General features: G+C 40.9%; 1 protein-coding gene across 2 annotated transcripts; it reads right to left on the minus strand.

Annotated features, from left to right (window-relative positions):
* Positions 1 to 19,147: 19,147 nt before the first annotated feature.
* Positions 19,148 to 22,535, minus strand: LOC115797262 (uncharacterized). Of its 2 annotated transcripts, none has more exons than XM_030753800.1 (6): positions 22,204 to 22,535; positions 21,842 to 21,861; positions 21,442 to 21,572; positions 21,187 to 21,348; positions 20,753 to 20,979; positions 19,148 to 19,860 (listed from the first exon to the last, which is right to left on the minus strand). In XM_030753800.1, exons 2-6 carry the CDS (start codon positions 21,849 to 21,851, stop codon positions 19,758 to 19,760), a joined length of 633 nt encoding a protein of 210 aa, XP_030609660.1. In that variant the 5' UTR covers positions 21,852 to 21,861; positions 22,204 to 22,535; the 3' UTR covers positions 19,148 to 19,757. The 2 variants fall into 2 exon arrangements, with proteins under 2 accessions (XP_030609660.1, XP_030609650.1); XM_030753790.1 differs by having other exon boundaries at positions 19,150 to 19,860; positions 21,842 to 21,946; positions 22,197 to 22,535.
* Between the last annotated feature and the right edge of the window lie 2,647 nt (positions 22,536 to 25,182).

The following is a 25,182-nucleotide window of genomic DNA, read 5'->3' on the forward strand; positions in this document are numbered from 1 at the left end:
TTCATTTGCAGTTGCCAGCGATGTGTTAAATGGCCATCTGTGACGGGGTGAGAGCCCCTGTAATGACTTCCTGTCTGGGAAGGAAGACTGGCGTGTGGGGAGGGCTGAAAAACACAGTCCGTTTGAAAACATGAAAGGTGCAGTTGGAAGCGGCAAAACAGTGAATGTTCATGCTTTTTTCGTGTGGTAAAAGTCCCGTTAGTGTGGCTCTTTGAAGTAAAAATGGACACAAATTGTCAAAGTGAACTGTTGAAAGTTTTAAAAGGGGAGAACGCTGATGAAAGGAATCATTTATTGCCAGGACAATACAGCCAAAGTGTTTCATATTATATTTCTTATGGACAAACAATGGCAAAGTATTTCTGTAGCTGAAACACTGGATGCCACTAATATATATAATATGCAGGAATAGCGATGCTGAAAGCAACCACAATTATAGCAGATTTTAATTAAGATTAGTCAGTGTTTGCCAAGCACATCTTGATCAAAGTATTACACACACCTCTCATCCAAGTACATAATATTTATTAAAAACTGCATACCGCCTACAAATGAATTAGAGTGCCACCGCTTGCTTTAAAGCAATATACAGTGCTGTGAAAAAGTATTGATTTCTAGGTTTTTTTTTTGCATATTTGTCACTTAAATGGTTCAGATCATCAAAAAAATGTTAATATTAGTCAAAGCTAACCTGAGCAAATACAAGATGTGGCTTTTAAATGATGATTTCATTTCATTAAAAGGAAAACATGCTATCCAAAGCTACCTGGCCCTATGTGATAAAGTAATTGTCACCCTCATTAAATCATGGATTAACTGTGGTCAGTCACATGTTTTGGAAAGCTGAGCACTAGCCAAGAACAAAAATCTTACTTTAACGTTGCTGGTGCATTAGAAAATGCCGGCCGATATATTGGAATATTGGATGTTTAATCAGCAAATATCAGTGTGAGTGTATCGGACTTAAAAATCCTATATCATCAGGCTCTACTACAATAACGGTGATCAGTTATGTCAAAGCACATTGAACCTCTCACTGGAGGTACAGATGAGTCTTTGCCGTGTACATTAAAGTGATCAGCATGCTGTATACATGTATAAATATTATGCCAACACCCAGATGAAAATATCCAATTATTCTTAAGCTAATGCTGTCAATGCCCTGAGCGAGCAACTGACATGCAGTTGCATTCGCATGTGAGACCGCACAGTTGTCATGAACACACAGCAGATGCTGAGCTGTATTGCTGTCTGTATGTCCATCCCATCCAACCTTTGAAATGCGGAAGGTCTTCCCTCGGAGGGCATTTGCGGCTGCATAATTGCCCGTAATCATCTTTTCACCCAGCTTGCTGTGTAATTTTATAGCTTGACAGCTCTCTACTTTTGTGTTCCACTTTCAGCACCATCAACACTTCTGTGTTCAGGTTCTGTGGCAGTAATTTAGCTTTCACTCCATATCTTTCACGCCTATCAGTGTGACTCATGATCTAAATTTAAATAGTATCGTCGCTATGACTGAGAAAGACGGACAGCAGATGTACGCTCTCAATCTCCAATTGTGCTCTTTATTTACAAATTGGTTCAGTTGTCTTCAGCCTTTGTGGAGCTGATATGCAGTAGCTCTGGGCTACCAGTGCAACATTTGCTTAAATATGTTTAACGAACTTTAATAGGAGCAGATAAATGTAAACACTGATTGTTTTTTATGCCTCAAAATTAAATTAACACTGCCAATTTTCCACACAACAAGAAGAAATTGTCAAAATAAGGTAAATGTATTCTCAGTATGCATCTGGCAGTGCAGCTGAGGGGAGTGGGAGGAATCTTCTGCTTGCCTGACGCTGCCTGCATGGAGCTTATTCCCTTGGAAAGAGGCAAAGTGAGGACAGGCGATGGCCGCGAGCGCTTTCCACTCAGCCATGAAAACAGCATCGCTGTCCCCGCTGCTTGGCTGTCCCGTAGTCTGCCACCAATTCAGACTGAGCTAATGACACATGACCCTAGGATGGGGCCCCTCAGGGCTGGTCAGCAGCTTGCCTCTGTCATTTTAAGACCCCACCACCCACCATTATACTTTCCATCACTGTTGCCTTTCCCTCACTGTGACACACACACACACACACAGCACTACCTCAGAGCGCAGCGAGCCCAGGTGCTCACCTGTCTAGGTGCTGCTATTAGAGCACTATTCTGGATAATATGTTGCATCTCACTTGGAGACGAAAGTGAGAATTTTGATAGGTTCTCTGATTTTGCGCCTTATTCATGCCCACCGTTGGTCTGAAAAGTAGGTTGAGTTCAAACTTTTCTCATTTATCACACGCAAAATTTGATTTGACTTCATTTAAAAGGGCAATAAAGCGGCAACCACCGTGGCTGAATTTTAAAAACCTGTGTTCAAAATGAGGACCCAGATGCAGGACACAAAGCAGGAGTCAGGTACAGCTTTAATATGAAGCTGATTAAACTCTGAAACACAAGGTGGGGTTAGGCGTGAGGAACACAAGAAGAATTGGTGAGTAAACAGACTATAAATACACAAGCAACACAGCTGAAACCAATGAAAGTGGGTCCACTAATTGCAAATAGGGGAAACACAGTCTGTATATAAAGTGTACCATGCATTTATCCACCTTTTTTTGTCATGTAATAGCTGTGTGGCAGGCAGGAAGGAGGACCCCAACGCAGGATACACAAAACTGAAGGTAAAATATTAATTCAGCTTTATTTTAGCGAGGCCGAAGAGAAGACAGGGCTGGACCAAACCAGCGGCAGATTTAGGACAACAGAAATGACTTGACTGGAACGCTAAAGCAAAAACAGGGTGCACACAGCAGGGGAACAAAGAACAAGACAAAGATGAGACAACGACGCAACAACAGGCACTGAAAACACTGGACTTAAATACACAGGAGGACTGATGAGGGAAGAGGAAACAGGTGGGAACACAGGTGACGCTGATAACACTGACGAGACCAGGGGAAGCAAAACTGAACACAAGAGACCGGGACTAGATGACTAACAAAATAAAACAGGAAGTAAGACGATGGAACAGAGAACAACAGGGACTAGAAATAACAATTAAACCTCACAACCAAAAGAAATCCAAAACAGAACAGACAAAATGAAGCAAAACAAAAACCACACAGGGTCCAAAGGACCCCAGACCATGACATTTTTACTCTAATAGGATCATAATTTACAAAATTACTTTACAAACATAATTTACAAAACACCTTGTTGTATTCAGTATTGTACTAACTAATGACTGCGACCATAATGTCACCAACAATTGAGTGAGGAGCAGACTTTTTCCCATAGACTTCTATACAATGAAATTCTATGACCCTGCTGGTTATTACAAAGAATGCAGATTTGAGCCCACTTCCACACTGGCTTCATTATTCAGACCCGGAAGCTACATATGTCCATCATTTATATGCAGTCATCAGACAAAGACCCTCAAAAGTGTTTCAAATTTCAGCCCACAAATGGAAAAAAAAAGGAAAATAAACACCTGAATTTCTGTAATTTAATAATGGAAGCTCTTATTCATTCCAGACTATCTTGATGTATTGGAGAAATGCAGCTCTACACACACAGATGTACAATAGGCCATAATTTCACATAGTACGAGAATAAGTGATGAATGGATTCACATGGCATTAACATCAGCACCAGGAAGTTCATGTCATGGTCTCCATGGCCTTGATGCTCCTGTAGGTGTAATGTGTAGGTGGCCCTGTGCTTTTGACCATGCAGTTTGTAAAAAACTACGTAAGTCCAAAGAGCAGTGAGCACAGGAGACAGTAAGCTGCATGAAAAAAAAATTATGCAGGTAAGCCTCCTGCCTGTGAGAAAATTGTCATGAATAGAAGCAACTATACGTTAAAAAAAGTGCTAATAAATGGACCTTATGTATAGACATAAGGTCAGAAGTCTTAATAACAGAAGTCTGTTCATATGAGAACTGATTCTCAAAAATCTCTTCTGAGTCACAAGCAAATTACTATGATATGTAGCTGCTGTGACAATATTACAATTACAAAACTGATATAAAGAAAATAATTTATTAATTTATTTATAACCCTAAGAACACAAGTTTGGGGCAGTTTTTTGTCTTTTGGGTTGAAATGAGGAATTTTAGTTGCCTAGATGATTGATTAGCACTAATGGCACAAGTTGGTTCTAAACATACCAAATAGAGCTGCAGCCCCAACATTGCTGTAGAAAAACGCCATAACTCTGTTAAACTAGGTCTGATCTTTTTGTTAAGACTGTAATTATTAGTTATTTTGAAGGCAAAAAAATGAGATTGTGGATACAAGCGGTGGAAATGAGCTTTCTCCAAAGGGTGGCTGGGCTCTTCCTTACAGATAAGGTGAGGAGTTCAGTCATTCCAGAAGGATTTAGAGTCGAGCTGCTAGTGCTCCACATCGAAAGGAGTCAATTGAGGTGGTCGGCCCCCTGGGTGAGGTGTTCCAGGCATGTCCTAACAGGAGGATGCCCTGAGGTGAGATGATATCTCTTGGCTAGCCAGGGAACGCCTCGGTGTTCCCTCGGACAAACTAGAGGAGGTACAGTAGCTGGGGAGAGGGAGGTCTGGGCTTCTTTGCTTAGGCTGCCTCTGCCTTAGTCAATTTTATTTTTTGGCTCATTTAGTAGACAGAGAAATTCCCAGAAACACCCCTATTTTGTGCACAAAATAGTCAACTGTTTTGTTGTGATTTGGTGCTATATAAATGAAACTGAATTAAATTCTAAGAAATAAATATTTAAAATTGCAGAGAAAGTTGTAGTTGCTCATTGCCAAGACTGTCCTGAAATTATAAAACTGAAAAGTTTTGTTAATTGACAGAATTCTTTTTTTTACAGTGAATCACAGTAAAAATCATAAATTTCTATAGTAGATAGTGAAAAAAACAGGAACTGTGATTTAATTGTTTCTCTATTATTTATTGACTTTGCAGTATGAATGGCCATGGGGGAGGGCTTTTTCAGTAGCGAAAGCCATAAAACTTATGAAAATACAGTTAAAAGTCCAAAAATGTATGCCCTTCTTCACATTTTCCAAAGCTGCATAGTGGGCCACTTTGGAGTCTTTGTTGGGCGGATTCTGACCCCCGGGCCTTATGTTTGACACTGCTGATGTAACATGTTCCAAAGGCAACAACAGCAATCCTAACACTGTTATCAGGATATTTTCTATGGAAATCAAATCAGCATCATGGTGTGTTGACAAATGCCAGCTGCCAGCTGAGTTTTCTTGTTCTCACTGCGCACTATCTAGCCTCTTCTCAACAGCCTCCTCCCTCCTCTTCACGCTGTCAGATGCTACAAGAGAGTGAATAAGCAGTCACAATTGTCCTGATGTCAAAAAGAGCACAAACGCAAACAATTTTGTGCCTTTTTGTGTGCAGGAATGAATTCATCCATCTGCAAACATGCACAGCCCTCATAATTATTCAATATTATTCACTATTATTAGAGCAACTTATGACTGCAACCCAGCCTCACATACGTTAGTCAACTATAGTTGACCACCCGATCAAACATTAGTCTGACTATGAGTAGTCCATTATGTCTTTCTGGCCTCATCTCCAGCTCTGCTGTCACACCATCTTCAAATTTCTCACATCATGCTGCACCCCCATAATCAATCAGCACACCTTAAATATGATCAGCTTAACCAGATTAAGCTAATATTAAGTGAATATTAATAAAAGTGATGAAGCATTGTTGTACTGCACTATAGCGACACTACGCTTCATCCTTCACTGAAAGTGAACATTGACCATCCAGGTTAATATTATTAATTGTGACTGACATTTGCAGCAGAATGTATTCACTCTTGCAGTAAAGCACAGATATGACTGCTGGTGACACAGAGGGAAGGCAAGAAACTTTGTTCAGTGTGTTAATCAAAGGTCAGTAAAAAAAAAACTAACAATCCTTTGTGCAGCTGTTTTGAATGTGTCGTGCTGCATTTGCATCAGCTTATCATTTTAGCTCCAGGCACAGAACGAATGCTCCTTGCTGACCAATGCTGCATCAAACACAAATGCGCAAAAACTGATAAAAATAATCGCAGTTTGTGCCAAAGAAAAACTCAGAGAGCCACACTGGGACAGATTTAGCTCGCAGGGCTGACAGCAGGATATAACCACCTTGGAAAAGAAAAGGTGAGGGTGGAAGACAAGCAGCACAAAAAAGCACAAGAAGAAGAACAGTATTGACAACCGTGCCCGACTGGGCGAGGCGAAATACAGAGGCGCCTTGTAAAAATATCAGGCTTGTAATTAATAACTTCACGCATATTTAACATCCTCTTTATTCATGAGCACCTGCTTCCTTTGACCTGAGGGCTGCGCAGAATCAACCTGCATTTTAAACACTTGCAGCGGAGAGACTGGACGCGGGAGCCGAACGTTTCAGAGATCTAAAACAGCTTGACGTGATTCGTTTTGACAGTGCCATTACGTGGTCATTTATTCTCTCTGAAACACATCCTGCCAAATGATGCTCACTCTTTGTCAGCAGTCAAAGATTATTTTAATATGCTTAGCGTTCAAGTCACGTAACCATCTGAGTCTTACATATAAGCCAAGTAAGCACCGAACCACAGTTCTGCTGCAAACAAGACTTTTGACCTTTGGTACATCCTTCATCCCTTTTTCTTTTGGTCTGCTTCTCGCCGCTGTGCAGACACTTTAAGACGAGCAATGCCACGAAAACAATTTAAAACACAACAGCAGATCTTTTTTTTGTAAAAATTCCAAGTAAACGGGATTTGAAAGAGCTCGCTTGTTTCTCTCGACGTTTTGCTGCTGAACAACTTGCTTTGCTCATATGAAAAAAAAAAAACCCTCAACTGCTCTCAACCAAAAAATTCTGGGTTTACTATGTGGAAATGTTATGCTGGTGAAGAATAAATTGAATGTTTTATTGATTAAAAAAAGAGTGATTCAATTGCTCCATTGTTCTTTGAAGTGCAGTTGACAGAGAGACTGCTGATTACATTTGCATGTTAATCTTATCGTTTGGACACTGAACTGCAGCGCCAAAGGCCAAGCTCAAGAAATTACATATTTTTTTAAAACCTGAAGTCAAGATAATTATCATACTGCAGTCATTTTGACTTGATTAAAGGAGTTTCTTTTCTTTTTTAAATGCTTACTCACTTTCTTGCCATGACTTAGATGAGAACAATGGACAACCTAGGTGGCAAGGAAGCCTTTCACGGCGAGAGTACTAGAAACTCTGTGGCTAAGTTACGACTGAACCACCAAACAAACACAGGAGGACGGGCTGCAATCCTCAGGAAAATCAGTGCATTCTCACACTGATGTGTTGTAAACGGCAACTTTGCAGGGTGTTTCCTGCATCTCCCCATTATGGACACGGTGTCCTTTAGTGTCTGCACTCTGATGCTCCCATTGTGGCTACGTTAGCCGCTGAGAGCTGAAATACCCGCAGGTGTGGTGGCTGCACACATTCTGAGGTTAACAACCAGGAGACCCTGGTTTGTGTCCTTTCTCACTTTTTACTATAAATCCCAGAAAATTAATGAACTCGAAGAGAGAAACGTCATCTCATAAGCATAAATTCAGCTCTATACCATAACCCAGGGCATGATGACACACACGCCAAAGGACATCCTATATATAAATGAACCATGCCAGTGGTTTTGACTCTGTGGTACTAATTTGTGCCCCGGGTTGAGAATGGTCTGGGAAAATTGAATCTGAAGGGGTGTTATAGTGGGAGATTGATCAGGTATGCCGTGAAGGAGGGAATCGTTCGGTTTGATCTCGGCTACATACCTTTAAATTTCATAACTGTACCCTTCACTCAGGCTGAAGATGCACCCAGTAAAAAGTTTTGTGACAGCAATGCTGCATCTAGCATAAAAAAAGGTGAACTATCAAGGATGTTGTTTTCCTCAAGGAAATATTGACCGTATTGTTGCTATGAAAAAAAAGCAACTGAGATAAGTGGAGGGTAAGGTACGTCAGGCACATAGGTACGATTTTCAGATTGGAAGGATTTTTTTTAAACATTACTAGAATGGACAGTCAACCAACAGTTATTCAATACCTAAATCATTGATAGCTATAAACACGTGCCGAACTCAAACTCATGAAACAGCTTTGGTTTGAAAGCAAATTCTTCACCTGTCAGACTTGATGTTCTTAGAGCAGAAAGTGAGTGTATTTTTCTATCATGTTAGTATCTGAAGCATTTATATGCAGTTTCATTCTAAGGTACTCACAACCAAAGCGCACACCTGGACTTACAAGGTGAAAAAAAATCAATATAAGCTGGACTCTGAAAGCAGCAAACTCTGTCTACTAGCATCTGTAATACGCTCACTAATTCACATACAGAATCACATGTTTATTTTGTAATATACATAATTCTTATACACAACTTGCTAGAAAGCCACATGCAAAAAAATTGCTGTATGAGCCTCCACTTCAGTTCTTCTGCATCCCTACATGCAGTACTGCTGGCTTTCATCAGCTACGTCTCAAACATAGCTGGCAGTGAATCACATGTATGAAAATCTTGGAAAATGAACACAGTCTATATATTGTGACTATAGCTGACTCAACTGCACCTCATGTTCAGCAATCCCCTAGATCAAAACCCCCATTTAAAATTAATGCATACAAGGGTGGGCTGAAACATTCATTGGCTGACCACGTCGCAATGGTCAAACTTGACCAAATGGGTTCACACATTTCTTCCATCTGTGTTGCAGTGCTTGGATTCCCGTGGTATAGGAGATCTTGTCCTGACCCTCAAAAAAGTCCTCAACAGCAGAGATAACCTCATCATCAGTCTGATACTGCTTCCCAGCCAAGCGTTTTTTTCATGTTGGGAAACAGAAAATAGTCAGATGGTGCCAAATCAGGAGAACATGGAGAGTGAGCAACCAGCTCAAAGCCACAGTCATGCACAGCAGCCATTGCGACTACGGACTTGTGTGCAGGAGCATTGTCCTGGTGAAACAGGACCCCCTTCATCAGTTTTCCAGGCCATTTTGACTTGAATGCCTTTTTCAGCTGCCTCAGCAAGTTGGCATAGTATTCTCCATTGATAGCATGGCCTTTTTGAAGGTAGTTGTTACGGCTGCGTGCCGTTTTGTTTTTCTCTCTCTCTCTCTCTCTCTCTCAGGGGCGTCTCCTCCTAATCAGGGCTGCGGGATAAAGGGAGGCGGCATAGTAGGCGGTCGGAGAGAGGTGATAGTGGTGGCGAAGCAGTCTGTGGTGTTGGGGGTGAAGCAGTGTAAATCTGTGGGTTGACCATCGACGTGCTCCAGGGTTCTGGAGGTTTAGGGGTGGTTGTGCCGGTGTGCGTACCGGGTTTTCCTTTTCTTTGGGTCCCCTACATAAGTTAAGTGGCGTCTCCCGTTTGGAGATTGGTTTTGTGTGTTCTCTTTACAGGCCTCTTGTCTCCCGTGGGGGAGATAGTTTTGTGTTTTTCCCTTTTTGGTTTCACTCCTTAATAAACGCTATTTACTGTTTGACCGATTCTGGTTTCGTTAGTTCCTTTCTTAAGGCGTATGTTGCTCCCCTGTCCCCTAGGCCCGCGGGACGTAACAGTAGTCAATGAACGCAATGCCCTTTGCATCCCAGAAGACAGAGACCATCACCTTCCCTGTCAATGGCACCACCTCACCTCTGCCTTCTTTGGTGGGGGAGAAGACGAGTGTTTCCATTGCATGGACTGCCGTTTGCTCTCTGGCTCAAAGTGGTGACATTTATCTTGGGTGGGGAAATGTTCAAGAAAATCAGCTGGATTTGCTTCAAAAAGTGCCAAATTTCCCAGCCTGGTCCGCTTTTGATCAGGCATCAAAAGTTGTGGCACCCACTGAGCAGAAACCTTTGACACGCCAAGCTCGTTATGCAGAATGTTCTCAACTCGATCACGGGAGATGCCTACAGCATTAGCCATCTGATTAACAGTTAAAACGTCTGTCATCCATCACCACGTGGTGAACACAGTGTTTTCTTGGGTGGCGTTGTGGCAAGATGTCCGGACCTTGGGTCATCGTCAAGGCTCTCTCTACCCCTCTTGAATTCAGCTGCCCACTTTTGCACAGTTGATAAACCTGGAGCATAGGGCTGCAACTAAAGATTATTTTGGTAGTCGAATAATCTGTCATTTTTGTTATCGATTAGTCGATTAGTCAATGATTATTTCAATCTTGACTCACCTGTTCAAGCCTGCCCACCTGTTAACATCACCTTCTTCTCTTCTCACAGTTAAAATAATGACCCATAAAAATACAAGTTTGAAACTAATCAAATGTATTTTTAACATTAATGTGACCACCACAATAAATATCAAATAAAAAATGCATATTAAATTAAATGCAATTTTTATTTTTAAATGAAAATATAATGTGCAAATAAATAAAAATGGCCTCTGTCCAAAAGTTCAAATAATGATTCAAATTAAATCAAAAAGATTTTTCCGTCCAAAACAGCTGAAAAGTTTACTGACGATTCAGTTCATGAAAAAGTTTCCTATTCAGAATGAACGCTGATATTAATATGAGGGAAAAAAATAGGAGCAAATGTAGCTGCTCCTATTGTCCTTCACTCGTTAGCTAACATAACTGAAATGGCGGCGCTTAGCAAACATTATCCACGAGAGCTTGTTTCCGACAGGTAAACTAACAGAAACATTCCTGTACAAACATTAACAGGTATCAACGATGCACTAACCTACCCATCCAGAGCTGACGTCACAGCTCCGAGTGCCGGCGTTTTAAACGCTCAGCACTGCAGTGATGCTGCCGTGGAAGGAAAGATCTGCTTTGCAGTCTGCATTCAACTTTATTTTTGTTTTCTGTCAAATGCTTCCACACCTTTGACAATCTGTCTCCATTTTCTTTAATTTTTTCCACCCTCATCTCTGTAGACCCTTTTACTGTTTGTAAACAATGATGACATAGGTAGCGATGCACGTGCATTTTGGAAACAGAACTATGGCGGAGTTCAATAGCATTTCAATCTACCAGAAGGGATTATCAATGAAAGATTGTGAAAACTACCAGCAAAAATTAATTTTGACCACCAGCAACTGACTCTGATCCCTGTGGTACGTTAGCAAGTGGCCCAGTATCCGTGGGTGGATATATACGTGTATTGGTGGAGAAACCCAGCATATACACCGGAGCGAAGCTGCAGTGCACATAAGTCACTGGATGCCGACAATTATGTTGTTTGCGGCCGAGTACGGAACGCCAAATATCATGACAGACTCTGAGGTTTGTGTCTTGAAAGCAGAAGTTCTTCCAAGTCAAAGACAAATTGTATCTGCATGGCAGCATGAGTACTTCGTCAAATTGCTTTTCTAGCTTGCTAAGAGTTTTCCGGCTGCAGATATTATTGATTTACAATGAAAAAAAAAAAAAAAAAAAAATATATATATATATATATATATATATATATATATATATATATATATATATATATATATATATATATATATATAAGATAAGATAAGATAAAACTTTAATGATCCCACGACGGGGAAATTTGTGCATTACAGCAGCCCAATACAGAGAAAAAATGAAAAGGATGAGTAAGAACAAATAACTAAACTAAAAACTAAAATAGAATAGAATAAAATAAAATAGCAAAAATCTATACACATATACATAAGCACTATATACATAAATATATATATCAGTGTCAATACCCACATTTACATATACACACATATACACACACGTCAAAACACTATATACAGATATCAAAATATTATATACATTTATAGCCGGTAAGGTACACAGCATACACGGTATGCATTATATGGGTGAGTGTAATAAATAAAATGTATCTGACTATATGGATAAAGTGATATATACTGTTCCAGTCACACTGTGAGACTCGCTCAACCATTCATGTGTGAGTCTGCTCAGACTTTTGACTGGCACTGCATTTTGTAATCTATAGTACGATTAAATATTAATTTAAAAATCAGGACTTCCTGAGTCCAGCGATGCCTCACCTGTAAATAGCCAGCCACACTAGTTTAAAAGCCAAATAGCGTACCAGCTAATACTGTTTAAGTTAGATACCTGACATCCCGGTATAAACAATATAAGAAGAATAACTTTACCTGATATAAAATGGGCGCTTCAAACATTAGCATTTCTGATCCTCTCCTCAGTCCCGATCGTGTCCTCAGTCCAATTTTTATCAATATATTTGATTGCTTGCAACCACAGACACCTCCGTTTTCTCTTAAACAGCCGTGATCCCGTGGGATTCGGTACAACTTCAGTTCACTTTTGGTAGAGTAGAATTTCTGACAGCCAAATGGAGTAGCAGTTCACTTCCGTTGCCAAAAAGCGCGCGCATCCTTTGATGACGTAGGCTGTAAAAGGGTGTGTTCCACTAGCGCAGGGGTTGGCAACCCGCGGCTCCGGAGCCGCATGCAGCTCATTCAGGCTTAATCTGCGGCTCTGTGCAGCTCGCGGAAGTAAATTATAAGTATCCAATTGAAGTGTATTTTATTTTTGTCAGTTCGGTTTTTGTTGTAGTTTTAAATTGGAACATTATTGTGATCTTGAAATATTAAAATAAAATCATTTTATTTATCTATTTATTTATTTTTATTTCACAATATATGCATCACTCGCGGTAGCCGCTACCGGAAGCCGGTCTTCTGCAAGTATTTGCAGCTCTCACTGTTTTGTTTTCCTTGGAAACCGGGTTCAAATGGCTCTTTCCAGATTACAGGTGGCCGACCCCTGCACTAGCGTTATGCTGTTCTGTTACTTTCTTCGTTGGCATTGTTGTTGCTTGCAGACAATGGAGGCAATGCTGCCCCCATATCTTCCTGTAGTGTACTGCAATTACAAAATCACACGATCCCACCGGGAGGAGGCCCCGTAATAGACCCAGGACACGCTGGAGAGATTATATCTCTCAGCTGGCCTGGGAACACCTTGGGGTCCCTCCAGATGAGCTGGAGGAGGTGGCTGGGGAGAGGGAACCCTGGGCTTCTCTGCTCAGGCTCCTGCCCCCGCGACCCGCCCCCGGATAAGCGGAAGAGAATGGATGGATGGATGGAAATCACACGATAAGCGGAACAAAATAGGTGGATGGGTTTAAAAGTACGACGCTTTGGCGATGAAATTCCACGTCGACAAATTTTTTTAGTCGACATCATCGATTACGTCGATGAATCGTTGCAGCCCTACTGGAGCATCATCTCCTAAGGTAGCAATCATGTCAGCATGAATGTGCTTAGGGGCAAATTCCTTTTTTGGTAGATATTTGATAACACCACGATCCCAAATTTTATCCATTTTCACAAAATGTCTCTAGTATTACTTTTCCAAGTCCTCAATTCTATATCCAATGTGAGTTTATCTGGAAAGAAAACATGCAGTTAGCATCAGTAAAGGTTGAATTTAAGGCAAGCCAAATTTAAATACTGTATGATAACTCCTTCTTAGTCTGCCTATGAACTTTTCAGCCCACCCCCGTAGTACACATACTACATGACGCTCTCCTGCTGTGACCTGTCAAAATGTTTGCTGGGGGTAATTTAGACCAAAGATGAAAAAATAAATGTTTTATCAGTCAGTATTCAGAGTTTCACACCATTTATAGAAAACAGTTAAAGGGTTTTTTTTTTTCTGTACTTAAAACACCATCTTCTTTGAATGCTGCAGCCTCAGAATTTGCTTGTATTTAATTGAATCTATTCTTCCCTCTTCCAGTGCCACAGGATGCAACCCAAGCCCACAGCACCCCCGCACTGAGAAATCATCTTTTCATGACACTCATGCTTTGAAATTTTCATCGCCTGGCCTTTCTTGACAATGATTGTTAACAAGCCATGGCCCTAACGGGCTAATAAGGTCTGAAAACTTATCTAAAAGCTCAAATCACACGGGGTTCTCAAAACTGCACATAGGGATCCCCCCGTTTTGTTTTGTTTTTTAACTTTGGAGATTAACAGTAACAGGGAAAATGAGCTCACAGCTCCACTAACATGAAGAAAAAGCAATGTTTATTGTGTAGAAGGTGACTACACTTTCACAGCATCATTAAAGTTGAACACTGTAAGACTTGCAAAGGGCATCTCTAAGACTGAGGCAGCGGGTTTCGTCCTTGCTATTCTTATCGGTGTCCTTGGTACCTGCTCAGGTCTTTGAAGCCACGTAGCTGGAATTACAATGATAAACCCAAAGTGCTCTTTTCCCCCAACCACTTTCTTTCAGCTCTATTTGCCCAAGCTGAAGCGACAGATGTTTGAATGTGAGTACAGATGTCTATGAGGGGAATTTAGCTATGTTAAGACTATTCAAGTCGTGCAAACACTCTGTCACTGTAGCCGCTCATCCCGAGTCCCTTCTGTAACTCCTCAGGACTCACGGGTGTTGGTTTTCCAGCTTCACAGCTAGTTAATTACTGTTAATTACACTCACCTGGCATCCCAGGTGTAAATTAGTCCCTTATTAGATGGCTGAAGATGAATGAAAAGAGCTCTGCAAAAAGTAAAAAAAAAAAAAAAACACCAATGCAAACCTGACATTCTAGCAGCGGGAATTAGTCATTCCTTGGGCGCACAATCCATCTGTGATGTCCAGGGCATTGCAGGAGCTATTTTGGGATTAGGTGTTGTTGCTTATTTCTTTTGGTACATTCAGTTTTCTTTACCCTGCTGCATTTATTTTTGCGGTTTACAAATTTGCCATTTATTTCCAGGTCTTTAAAAACACACTTGACCTCACTTACTCTTCCCGATTCAGGCTCTGCATCTAACAAAGCTGTGTTCAACAGCAACAAAACATTTTCTTTGGAGCCCTCGGTGTCCTGCACTCCACTGTAAGCTGATAAATGGTCCATATTTAAAGGTCTGTGCAGGTAAATGTTGTTACCTAAAGATTCAAATACCATATGGATGTCAACATTTCCAGATTGGCTGCATGTATGCGCTAGTATAAACAGCAGGTCTTCCAAGTTAAATAACAGATTATGGTAGTAGTCGCCATCCAGAATAACACATTTATGCCACAGAGACCCCCGTGCCTCACAGCTTTGGCTGGAATGTGCAAGGTGGAAAGAACAAAAGCAGCAGCGATACTGCATGCTGTAGCTGCATTTATATTTGAACATGCACTGTGAGAAATGTTCCTGTTAAACTGCAGTGAAGTACTGGCAGCTAAATCTGCCATGTTAATTTACAGTTTTTTACTGTAAAACCAATTACAGTACTCCACTGTAGATACTGTTTAACCTGTTCTTCTCCTGTTTTAGTGTTTCTACTGTAGCCTCCATAAACAGTTTATTACTGCATGTAATTTTCTCCTGTACACGCGTACACAGGTATTTTTGAGCACTGTTATTATTTGTAGGTTACTGATTGGCCAACGTTTCTATGCAGTTAATGTTATACGCCACCTTTCCTTTGGCCTATTCTTGACAGTAAAGCAAAAAAACCCCCCAAAAAACCTATTTTAAAAGACACCCATGTACGTGTGGATTTTTGAACTATGACAAGATACATGCTTTAGTAGTGATTCACCTACTACTTGCACCACGGGGATGTTGCTGTATTCAGTTAAATGCTCTATGGTGGCACAGAGTTAGCTAAACCTTAACTTTTCCTGGAAACAGACCCCACAAAACACGTAAAGCATCAACAATTTAACACTTTTAAATTAGAAAAAAAAAAAAAAAAAGAGGAAAAAATTGTACTACTGTATAGTGTTTAAAAGTTCAGTACCGTACTGTTAACATTTACAGTATTCAACTGTATTCACAAAGAGTGATAGAGCACTCTGTCATTAAACTGTATGTAAAAAAAAAAACCTGCATTTTTACACCAATTTATGCTTCTAAGACAATGTTTTATTTGGTTTAGATTTTTATCTTATGTAAGATGAGCTACTGTAACCGGTGGCTTCTTCCTTTCTCTGCGTTGAGTTCGATAATAATGGCCGGACCACCGACATATTTTGGAGGGAATCTCTGTTTATTTGCTGACGAAATAGTAATAAAACATCACATTCCAATTATCGATGATCACTTAAAGCCCCTACACAAACCAAACACACTTAGACATTATTGTCTATTGCAGTTGGTTTATGATCACTAAACTTTCACTCACCGCTCCCGCCGAATGCCACAGGAAAAGGTGGAGGGTGAACACTGTTGCCAACTCCTCGGTAAGGAAAGTAGCTATTGACTGTCCTAAAAGTCGCTAGAAGTCTCTATATGACATCATCACCTAATTTGCATAATTAGTTATTTGCATGTAGTTGCAAGCCAGGCAGTAGGAGAGAGGAATAACATCTTTGGAGAGACAAAAAGTGAAGAAAAAACACCCTGAATATGTTTTGAACTACTAGGGCTGGAGAATATGGACCAAAAATTATATCTCAATATTTTTTTACCTGAATATACAAAATATATCTTGATACTTTTTTTCTTCCCAAAGGTATAAACAAAAAGGCCCTTCGGAGTCAAAGCTACATGTCCCAAATGTCACACAGACACTTTTATTAACATTCAGCTGCAGATGTACATGAGAAATTGCTCAAAAATAAACTATTGGCATATTTAAATAATAATGCTCCTCAAATAAATTAATGCTTTTTTCCTTCATAACAAAAGACTCACAGCTGTGCTATTAAAATGTAAACAGAAAAGATACAGAGCAAAAATTGCAAAAGTCTGACTTGTTCTTTACAAAGCCAATCTGCAGTGAAGTAGACTTCACCAAAGTGCTTCCTCCTGTATGTACTCCTGTACATCTAGTAGCCAGCCCAGTGAATCCATAGACGCATGTGCTGATGTATCACAGCAACGGGCCCACCGGTCAGTGCGGCGTCCACCAGCTGCATCACGAGGACACGAATGGACCACTTCTGCTATTAAGGTCACGTGATTTACGGTACAAACCAACAGCCAGGTACTCTTGGGGGTCCCGGGCGATGCCAAAGCATACGAACAGACCCAGTACGAAGGCTGTATGTACACAAAACATGGCAGTAGCTGAGGATTTCAGGTTTTCAAAAGTCGCCGACGACACCGTGAAAACTCGCTAAATTTGTCGCTAGTTGCTTTTTGGAAAAAAAGCAACTAGCGACAAATTCTCTAGGGGGGTCTGAAAAGCCACTAAATCTAGCAACAAAGTCGCTAAGTTGGCAACAGTGAGGGTGAAGCGCCAAACTGCTCCTTATAATGGAGTTGTTCCAGAAAACCAAACGACAAAAACAAAAGAAAGGTTCCGCACACCAACCGGAGTTATACAAACAAGTCAGGTAAACTAAGTAAACAAATAATTTTTGTGAAATTCTATATAAATAAACATGAAGATAACAGGTAGAGACAACTGTAAACTCTATTAAAAAAGAATTGGCATTGTTACACTACCAAAACTATGAAGCCTGGGTAAGTGTTTCAGGGTGCACGGCTCCTTTCCTGGGAAAAACAAAACACCCTTTCATCTCCAATTTGATATGAGAGAAACAGCTCAAGAAATCACGACAAAAATCTTGGGGCTTAAGGATCCGCGTTACTCTCTGTGGAGCTAACTGGAAGGCAGTGAGTAACTCATTTGAAAATTTTTTTAATTCCCTCTTGGACTAACCTCGAGTGACAGAATCTATCGGGAACAGAAGCAGGCAGTGTTTGGGGCGTTTATAGTGTGGAGATTAAATACAGAATTTACTGCTATGCAGAGAGGCAAACAAACAGGGACTTCTGTCTTTGTAGCTCGAACCTCTGTGATGTTGGTGCTGTAGTGAAGACAACCTCAAAAACACATCCAAGACACAGGGGAGCTGTAATGCACTGTTTTTTTGTTTTTTTTTTTTCCTCTCTCACTGCATCAGTGTGACTTGGACTTCTTTAAATAATATTTACTCTACAAGATGACAGATTACTGCACACCTATTAGTGTATTTGATTCTGAGTTCGTGATCCTGCTGAGGATTTCATGGTAGCCTCTATAGAATGAAAGGTGAGAACCCCCATCATGCCTTTAGGGTATATGTGAAAAACCTCCTAGTTCTACTACTCAGCACTTACAGATTGAAGAAAACCCACACCAGCTTAGCTGTAATTCTAAGTTTTTTTTTTTGTCTCAGTGCAAACCCTGAAAGCTAATTTATTGTGATGGCTTAAACAAACACGCATGGCACCATCCTCTCCTGCGGTACCATTTGTTCTGTAATGAAAGAAAACAAAGATAGAGGCAGAAAGAAATAAGAGGAGGATTTGTAGGTTGAAATTCTGCACGTGGGCTTTGTTAACGGAACCAGAACCGTCATGAGCCTAATCATTTCATTTCCAACTTACAGATAATAAATTAACACCGCATAGCTATGTGAGTGGGTTGGCCACATTTGCATGAGTTGCCATAGGCAGTAATATTAATAGGCTGCACTCTACAACACCGTGGAGACAAATAATTGTATTAATCATTATATCCTCTTAGAAAAATTTGTGATATAACGGGAGATCCCACTCTTCAGAGAAATAATGTTGCTACAGCAGGAAGTCTCGTCACCCAGCAGCCTCACACCCCATCGACCGCCCATTCATTATCTCAAACCCTAAATAGCATTTAAAATTATTTAACATTCACTTTACAGAGTGCTATGGCAACAGATGTTTCTCCAGGGGCATTAAAATTGCTTCTCATCTTAAGTCCCAAGTCTGAGTCTGGAGACCGACAACACGATGATGGAGAATCGTGCTGCGTGGGCTCCACCTAGTGGTGCAAAGTGGTAACTCAAAGAGCAAAGCTCAGACACTGCCAAGATGGACTAATGATCAAGCTATTGATGAATTAATCCTATAATCTGCTGTAATGGCCCATCTTAGAGAAACAGGAGCGCCCAATCAGGGAACTCTGCAAATTCCACTCTACAAATGAACTATCCAAGCCTGCTAACTGACAGCCACAGCTGATTATCTCAGACTAAGATATATTGTGGGCTGGAAAAAGCATTATAGTTTGCCATTTTTCCTAAAAAAAAAAAAAAAACATTCCCAGTGTTACTACATGAAAAATAGCGCTGTGCACTGTGGCATGCCTGCAAAGCACTCGCACAAAAGAAGCAAAGTTCAGTGCAGTTTAAAGAACGTCTTTAATTAAATTAGGAGTCTTATCAAAATTGTTCAAGTTTTCAGGACAAAAACAGTGCAGTCATTGACAGATGAGTCTCTGTGTACACAAGACACACAAAACAACTAGAGTCTAAGACAAAAGGCCACACTTTCAAGTAATGTAAACAGTAACAAGAACACATATATACACACACACACCCCTGCAAAAGCAGCAAGAGGGGACATTTCATATTTTTTATAGTTCAGTTTTCAATCCAAACTAGACTGTACACGTCTAAAAATATACAAACATTTGAATCCTGCCAGCACCAAGTGAACATTTTTCAGAACATAAATGTTTCTTCTCCTATTTGTTTTAGGCTGGTAATGTATGAACAAAATGTTACATTAATACCCTGCATACTGTACAGTGCAACAACTCTTAAAACACCTTCCACATGCTGTTAAAATGCCATTTTCAGCCACCTAGGAAGTGTTATCTTTTGAAGCCTGCATTATGTGGAATTTGTTCATTTTGCACTTGCCACCATGCCCTGTGGAAGAATATTGTAGTGGTTTTTACTCAAACACTACCATGTTCACATGAATCTTTTTTTTTTTTGGTCATCCATGAACTGCACTCTTAGCTGGGTTCTCCTGTCATTTTGTATCCATGGGCGAGTCATCGGGACATCCCATAATCCTCTGCAACTCCTGTATGCAGGGGACAATTGACTGGCTATACAGCTGAGCCATCTTCAACCTAGAGACAAAAACAAACAGAAGAGCCATTAGTTAGTCAGGATTCATCCAGAAATAGCTAATCGTACTATGAATAATAGCCTTTCGGCTGCCTAGATTATTAAGAGTCCAGGTAGCTCCAACTGAACATCAGCTGCAACCTCAGAATACAAAGTGAAGTTGTACTTTAGCATTGTGCTTTACTTTAGTTGCTAAAATAATTAAAATGACTGATGGGCATAAAAAGGAAAGTGGAGAGGCAAACCCAGCCATATGTGGATTGGCCTGAAAAGGTGGACTGGTAATGGACTGATTCTCATATAGTGCTTTTCTACTTTACTACTGACTCAAAGCATGCCTCATTCACCCATATTCACACAAGCACTTCTTTCTACACCCAAGTGCTTTCTACCTAACATTCACGCTCCAATGGATACATCAAAGAACAACATACACTGGCATGCAGACTGGAGCTATAGCCACTTTACCACGAGGTGTGTAAACTTGCTTTCAACAGGTGGCAAGATGCGACTCCAGTAGGACGTTTATGTCGCTTTGCTTCAACTTGATATTTAAATCAATAATTTGTTGCCAACCCATCAGCAAAGAGGTTGTGGAGGGCTGCTGATATATTTTTGACAGAGACAAAAAAAAAATGAATGAATTAATTAAAGGCAGGCCCACTTTCTGAGCAACCTGAGTTCAGTTTGTTTAAAAATCAAAGTGTTGAACAAAGGGATGCACATAAAAAAAAAAAAAAACCCTGTAGACTTTACTGAGTTTTATGTAGTAACCAAACTGATGTGTTCACAACACAATTTTCTGATGGAGCACCACCTGAACTTAATGCAAGATTTTGCGCACACATTGCCACACTGCCTGTATGACGACCTGCATCAGAGCCTAAACGCTACCTTCTGAGCAGCTCGCGTCCTCTGCTGGGCTCGGGGGAATAGTGCTGGAGTGCACTGAGGCTGTGAGCCGCCAGGATGCTGTAACACTGCTCTCGGAGGCCGTTGTGGCTTGCAGTATCCCACTGCGGTAGCTCGCTGGTGTAACGCCACGCCATCAGCGAGTGCTCCAACACAGCGTCCCACTCTTTGTTCCTCAGCAGAACTTGGCCCCACTCCTGACACGAAACCTGAGGGGGAGGACGAAGAGGTGACAGATTAGTGTGGCAACAATAAAACTCTCAGCTCAGAGAGGCATCCTGCAGGGCAGTGTTTAATATGACAAAAATGTACTTAAGAAGAACAAACGGAGCTCAACTGGACACAAATAGCAGGCTTGCGCTTAAAGAACCAACTTTTAAAAGCCTAAAATACAACTGTGCATGACAAACACTCACTTTGAAGGCCACCAGGTGGGGGTATGCCTTTCTGTAGCAGTGAGCGTCCCTGTTGGATCCAAACCGTGAGTAAGGTATGGATCTGTAAACATTGGTCTTCTTTAGTTGCAGGTCATCCTGTAGATACTTCAGGTCTGATGCCATGATCCTGGGCTCTTGGCTCTAGGATACAGTGGAGCACATCTTAAATTGCTTCCAAAATGCTTAACAATCAGTGTTATCCCTGTAATACTTTCAAACATCCAGGACGAATACCTGTTCGACCAAGATGAGGGATCGGATTAGCTGCACGAGCTGCTGTTTGGACAGCGGGGTGTCCTGCTCGTCCATCTTCTCGCACTGCTCCTCTATCCTTCCTGCCCACGTCCCACCAACTGACAGGTCCACTGCAAAACAAAGGAACATGATGAAGCCATACTAAACCACAACAAATAATGGAAATCAGTCCCTGAAGGAAAAAAGTTACTAGTCTAAGTCCTAACACTGTATGCCAAGGCAAAGAGGAGGCAGGAGAGACCACAGGAACCGCCACTCTGCACCCTCCCTTTCCGCTGTCTTTTTTTTGGCACTTGACTTCCTACAAAGTCAGCTCACAAAACCAAGCACACACCAGCTTTGACAAGTAGAGATACAATAGTTTAATATTGGTACTTACATGACTGCATGCGCTTTGTGTTTGCAGCTGTATTTCTCCCTCTGGGGAGTGGAGACGGGGCCATGCGTGGACTTAATATTTCCAAGTAGGACCTCCTTATTCGAGCTGTAAAAAAAAAAAAATATATATATATATATAGTTAACAGCGCTGTTTAAATATTTAATCTAATTTAAACTTACAGCACGAACTGAATCTGTCAGTATACTTTTAATTTTGTTTTGGGGGTTATATTTGGCGCTGTTATCATTACGGAGTTTGCTAAGCGCGGGCGCGAGCGCTGCGATAACGCGGGCACGGCGGCTCCTCACTCACAAACACAAGTTAGACGAGCTAAATGAAAAGCTAAAAACTTACCTGCAATTTTGGGCTGTGGAGCAGGTATTTCCACCAAGGCGCGTCGTGGCTGGCACACAGCTGCCATTGCGACCAAACTAAAGGTTAAAGACACGGAGCTAACTACCTGCTGTGGCCTGTGACTCTCCTGTTAGCTGAAATTTAAACCCCACGGAGCGGCGAACAATAACTTCTCCGCGCTAGTGGCAGTTTAAGCTCGGCAGCCAGGAATTTGCTCCGGAAAACAGCTTAAACTGCTACACAAAAGTCCTCCCCTATCACTTAAAGCTACTGAAACGATGACAAAGAGAAACTTGCAACTTTTTGTCTGCTGCACACCAGTACAATGCTTATTGTGAAGCGCGCGACAGGAGTTACCGCGCGGGCGTGGTTTGCGCCATTCGGCGACCTGATTGGTTGACGTCACAGCATGCTCAGAACAGGCGCCCTGTATGCAAATGAGGCAAACTTGCCCGTTCTGCACGTACTCACGTTTCTCTTTGCTTCTTGGAGGAAAACATCACGTGAAGGAACAGCCAGCTGTGCTCGAACCCAGACTGCACGTCCTGAAACCTGCGTAGATGGTACATCGGTGGCATAGACGGAGACAGGAAGCGCAGAATATATGTGAAGCAATGCTTTAACTTTGAGGCCTGAAAAATTTGAAAGATTAAAATTGGAATAGTTTTGCAGGGAACCCCTGAACTTCCATAAGGTGACTTTATAATATAGTATGCACAAGTTATCTTTTGCACCAAAAATACATATCTTCCAGAACATGATATATTTTCCATGAAAACCATTGCAAATATTTGAATAAATATCAAGCTTAACTTTAACGTTGAATCTACACTATATTGCCAAAAGTAATTGCTTTTCTGTCTTCACACATATATGAACTATATGAACTTGAATGGCCTCCCATTTTTAATCCATAGGGTTTAATATGATGTCGGCCCACCCTTTGATGCTACAGCAGCTTCAACTCTTCTGGGAAGGCTTTCCACAAGGTTTAGGTATGTGTTTATGGGAATTTTTTGACCATTCTTCTTTTGACCATTCATATTTGTGAGGTCAGACACTGATGGATGAGGAGGCCTGACTCGCGGTCTCCACTTTAAGTCCCTGTTTACACGAAAAGTATTGTTTTCACACTGTTCTCATGTAAATGGGAGGCTGAAAAACATCAAAACTTAGCCAGATTTCTTCTATCAGCGATAAAATCTCTGTAAAAGAATCTCATCTTCCTGCCCTCTCATGTCCCTAATCATGACATGGCAGTTTTATGCAGCTTAGTAACAGGACATGGTGACATTTACTCTCTGTCCTGTACACTTAATTGCACATATTGTGGCAAAACCCTCAAGGATAAGATAAATATATTTTTCTCTGAGACCGGGAAGGCCATAAATAAGATAAACATGCCTCCCAAAGGCCGTAAAGTTAGTCTGGCGACTACTGGTCCACTATCTGCCTGCCCTCTGCTCCTCTATCTAATTAATCATTCAACCAACTGCTTCAGCCACTATTTAGTTATGTTAATTCAATCACTATTTGATCATTTTAATTTAACTACTGATTAATCATTGTTTGATTTGCATTTGATTCAATCATTATTTAATCCACTTTTTCATTTATCATTCAGTCAACTACTATTCAGAGCTTTGAGTCAACTGCTAACTATTCCTTTAATTCAGTTACTATTAATTTAATCATTTAATTGGTTAATTAATTAATCAATTAATTCTTGGAATTTTACCCTGAAGCATTATAAATTTGTTCATTAAATAAAAAGAGTAAAAATAAGACCCAACAATCTGAAAATGTTCTTGTGTAAATGGAGCCTAATTCATCCCAAAGGTGTTCTATCAGGTTGAGGTCAGGACTCTGTGCAGAACCAAACCCAGATTTGTTGCCAGATGGAGAAGCATGATTCGTCACTCCAGAGAACACGTCTCCACTGCTCTAGAGTCCAGTGGTGGTGTGCTTTACACCACTGCATCCAACACTTTGCATTGCGTTTGGTGATGTAAGGCTTGGATGCAGCTGCTCGGCCATGGAAACCCATTCCATGAAGCTCTCTACGCACTGTTCTTGAGCTAATCTGAAGGCCACATGAAGTTTGGAGGGCTGTAGCGAATGACTGCAGAAAGTTGGAGACCTCTGTGCACTCTGTGCCTCAGCATTCTCTGACCCCACTCTGTGATTTTATGACCGACCACTTCATGATTGAGTTGCTGTCATTCCCAATCTTTTCCACTTTGTTATAACAACACTAACAGTTGGCTGTGGAATATTTAGTAGTGAGGAAATTTCATAACTGGACTTGTTACACAGTACCATGCCGGAATTCACTGAGCTCCTGATAGCGATCCATTCTTTCACACATTTGTAGAAGCAGTCTGCATGTCTATGAGCTTGGTTTATACACCTATGGTCATGAAAGTGATTGAAACACCTGAATTCAATGATTTGGATGGGTGAGTGAATACATTTGGCAATATAGTGTAGAGCCTAGACATGCGCTGACACCTTTGCCAGCATTTATATCTGTGTGGGCTGGATGCATAGTTGCATTTCTAGCAGTGGATTTATATTTCTGTGTCAAATAAGAATAACTTTATGAATATCCCTCTGGGATCAATGTGTCTGAAATAGCTCATCTGCAATTTGTGAGAGAATTGAAAAGCCTGATGGCAGTGGGTACAAATGATTTTCTGTAGAGGAGAGTCTGCAGAGTCTTCCAGTACTTTTGTTCTATAAAGATGTTATAAAGTGGGTTATCAGAGTTGTTCAGGATGGCTTCCAACATCTGTAGTGTGCATTTCTTCACCACCTCTTCTGTTCAGTCTGGCTCCAATTACAGAGCCAGCTTTCATCCAGTCAGGTGGGAGAAGAAAGAAACATGATTGAAGTCTCCTGAAATTATGAAGAGTGCCTCTGGATGTTTAGTTTGTATCTTAGCAACAGTTTGATGGAGAAGTTCACGTGGAACTTCAGGTGTTGC

The sequence above is a fragment of the Archocentrus centrarchus genome, chromosome 2, assembly GCF_007364275.1.
Source record: "Archocentrus centrarchus isolate MPI-CPG fArcCen1 chromosome 2, fArcCen1, whole genome shotgun sequence".
Lineage (NCBI taxonomy): Eukaryota > Metazoa > Chordata > Actinopteri > Cichliformes > Cichlidae > Archocentrus > Archocentrus centrarchus.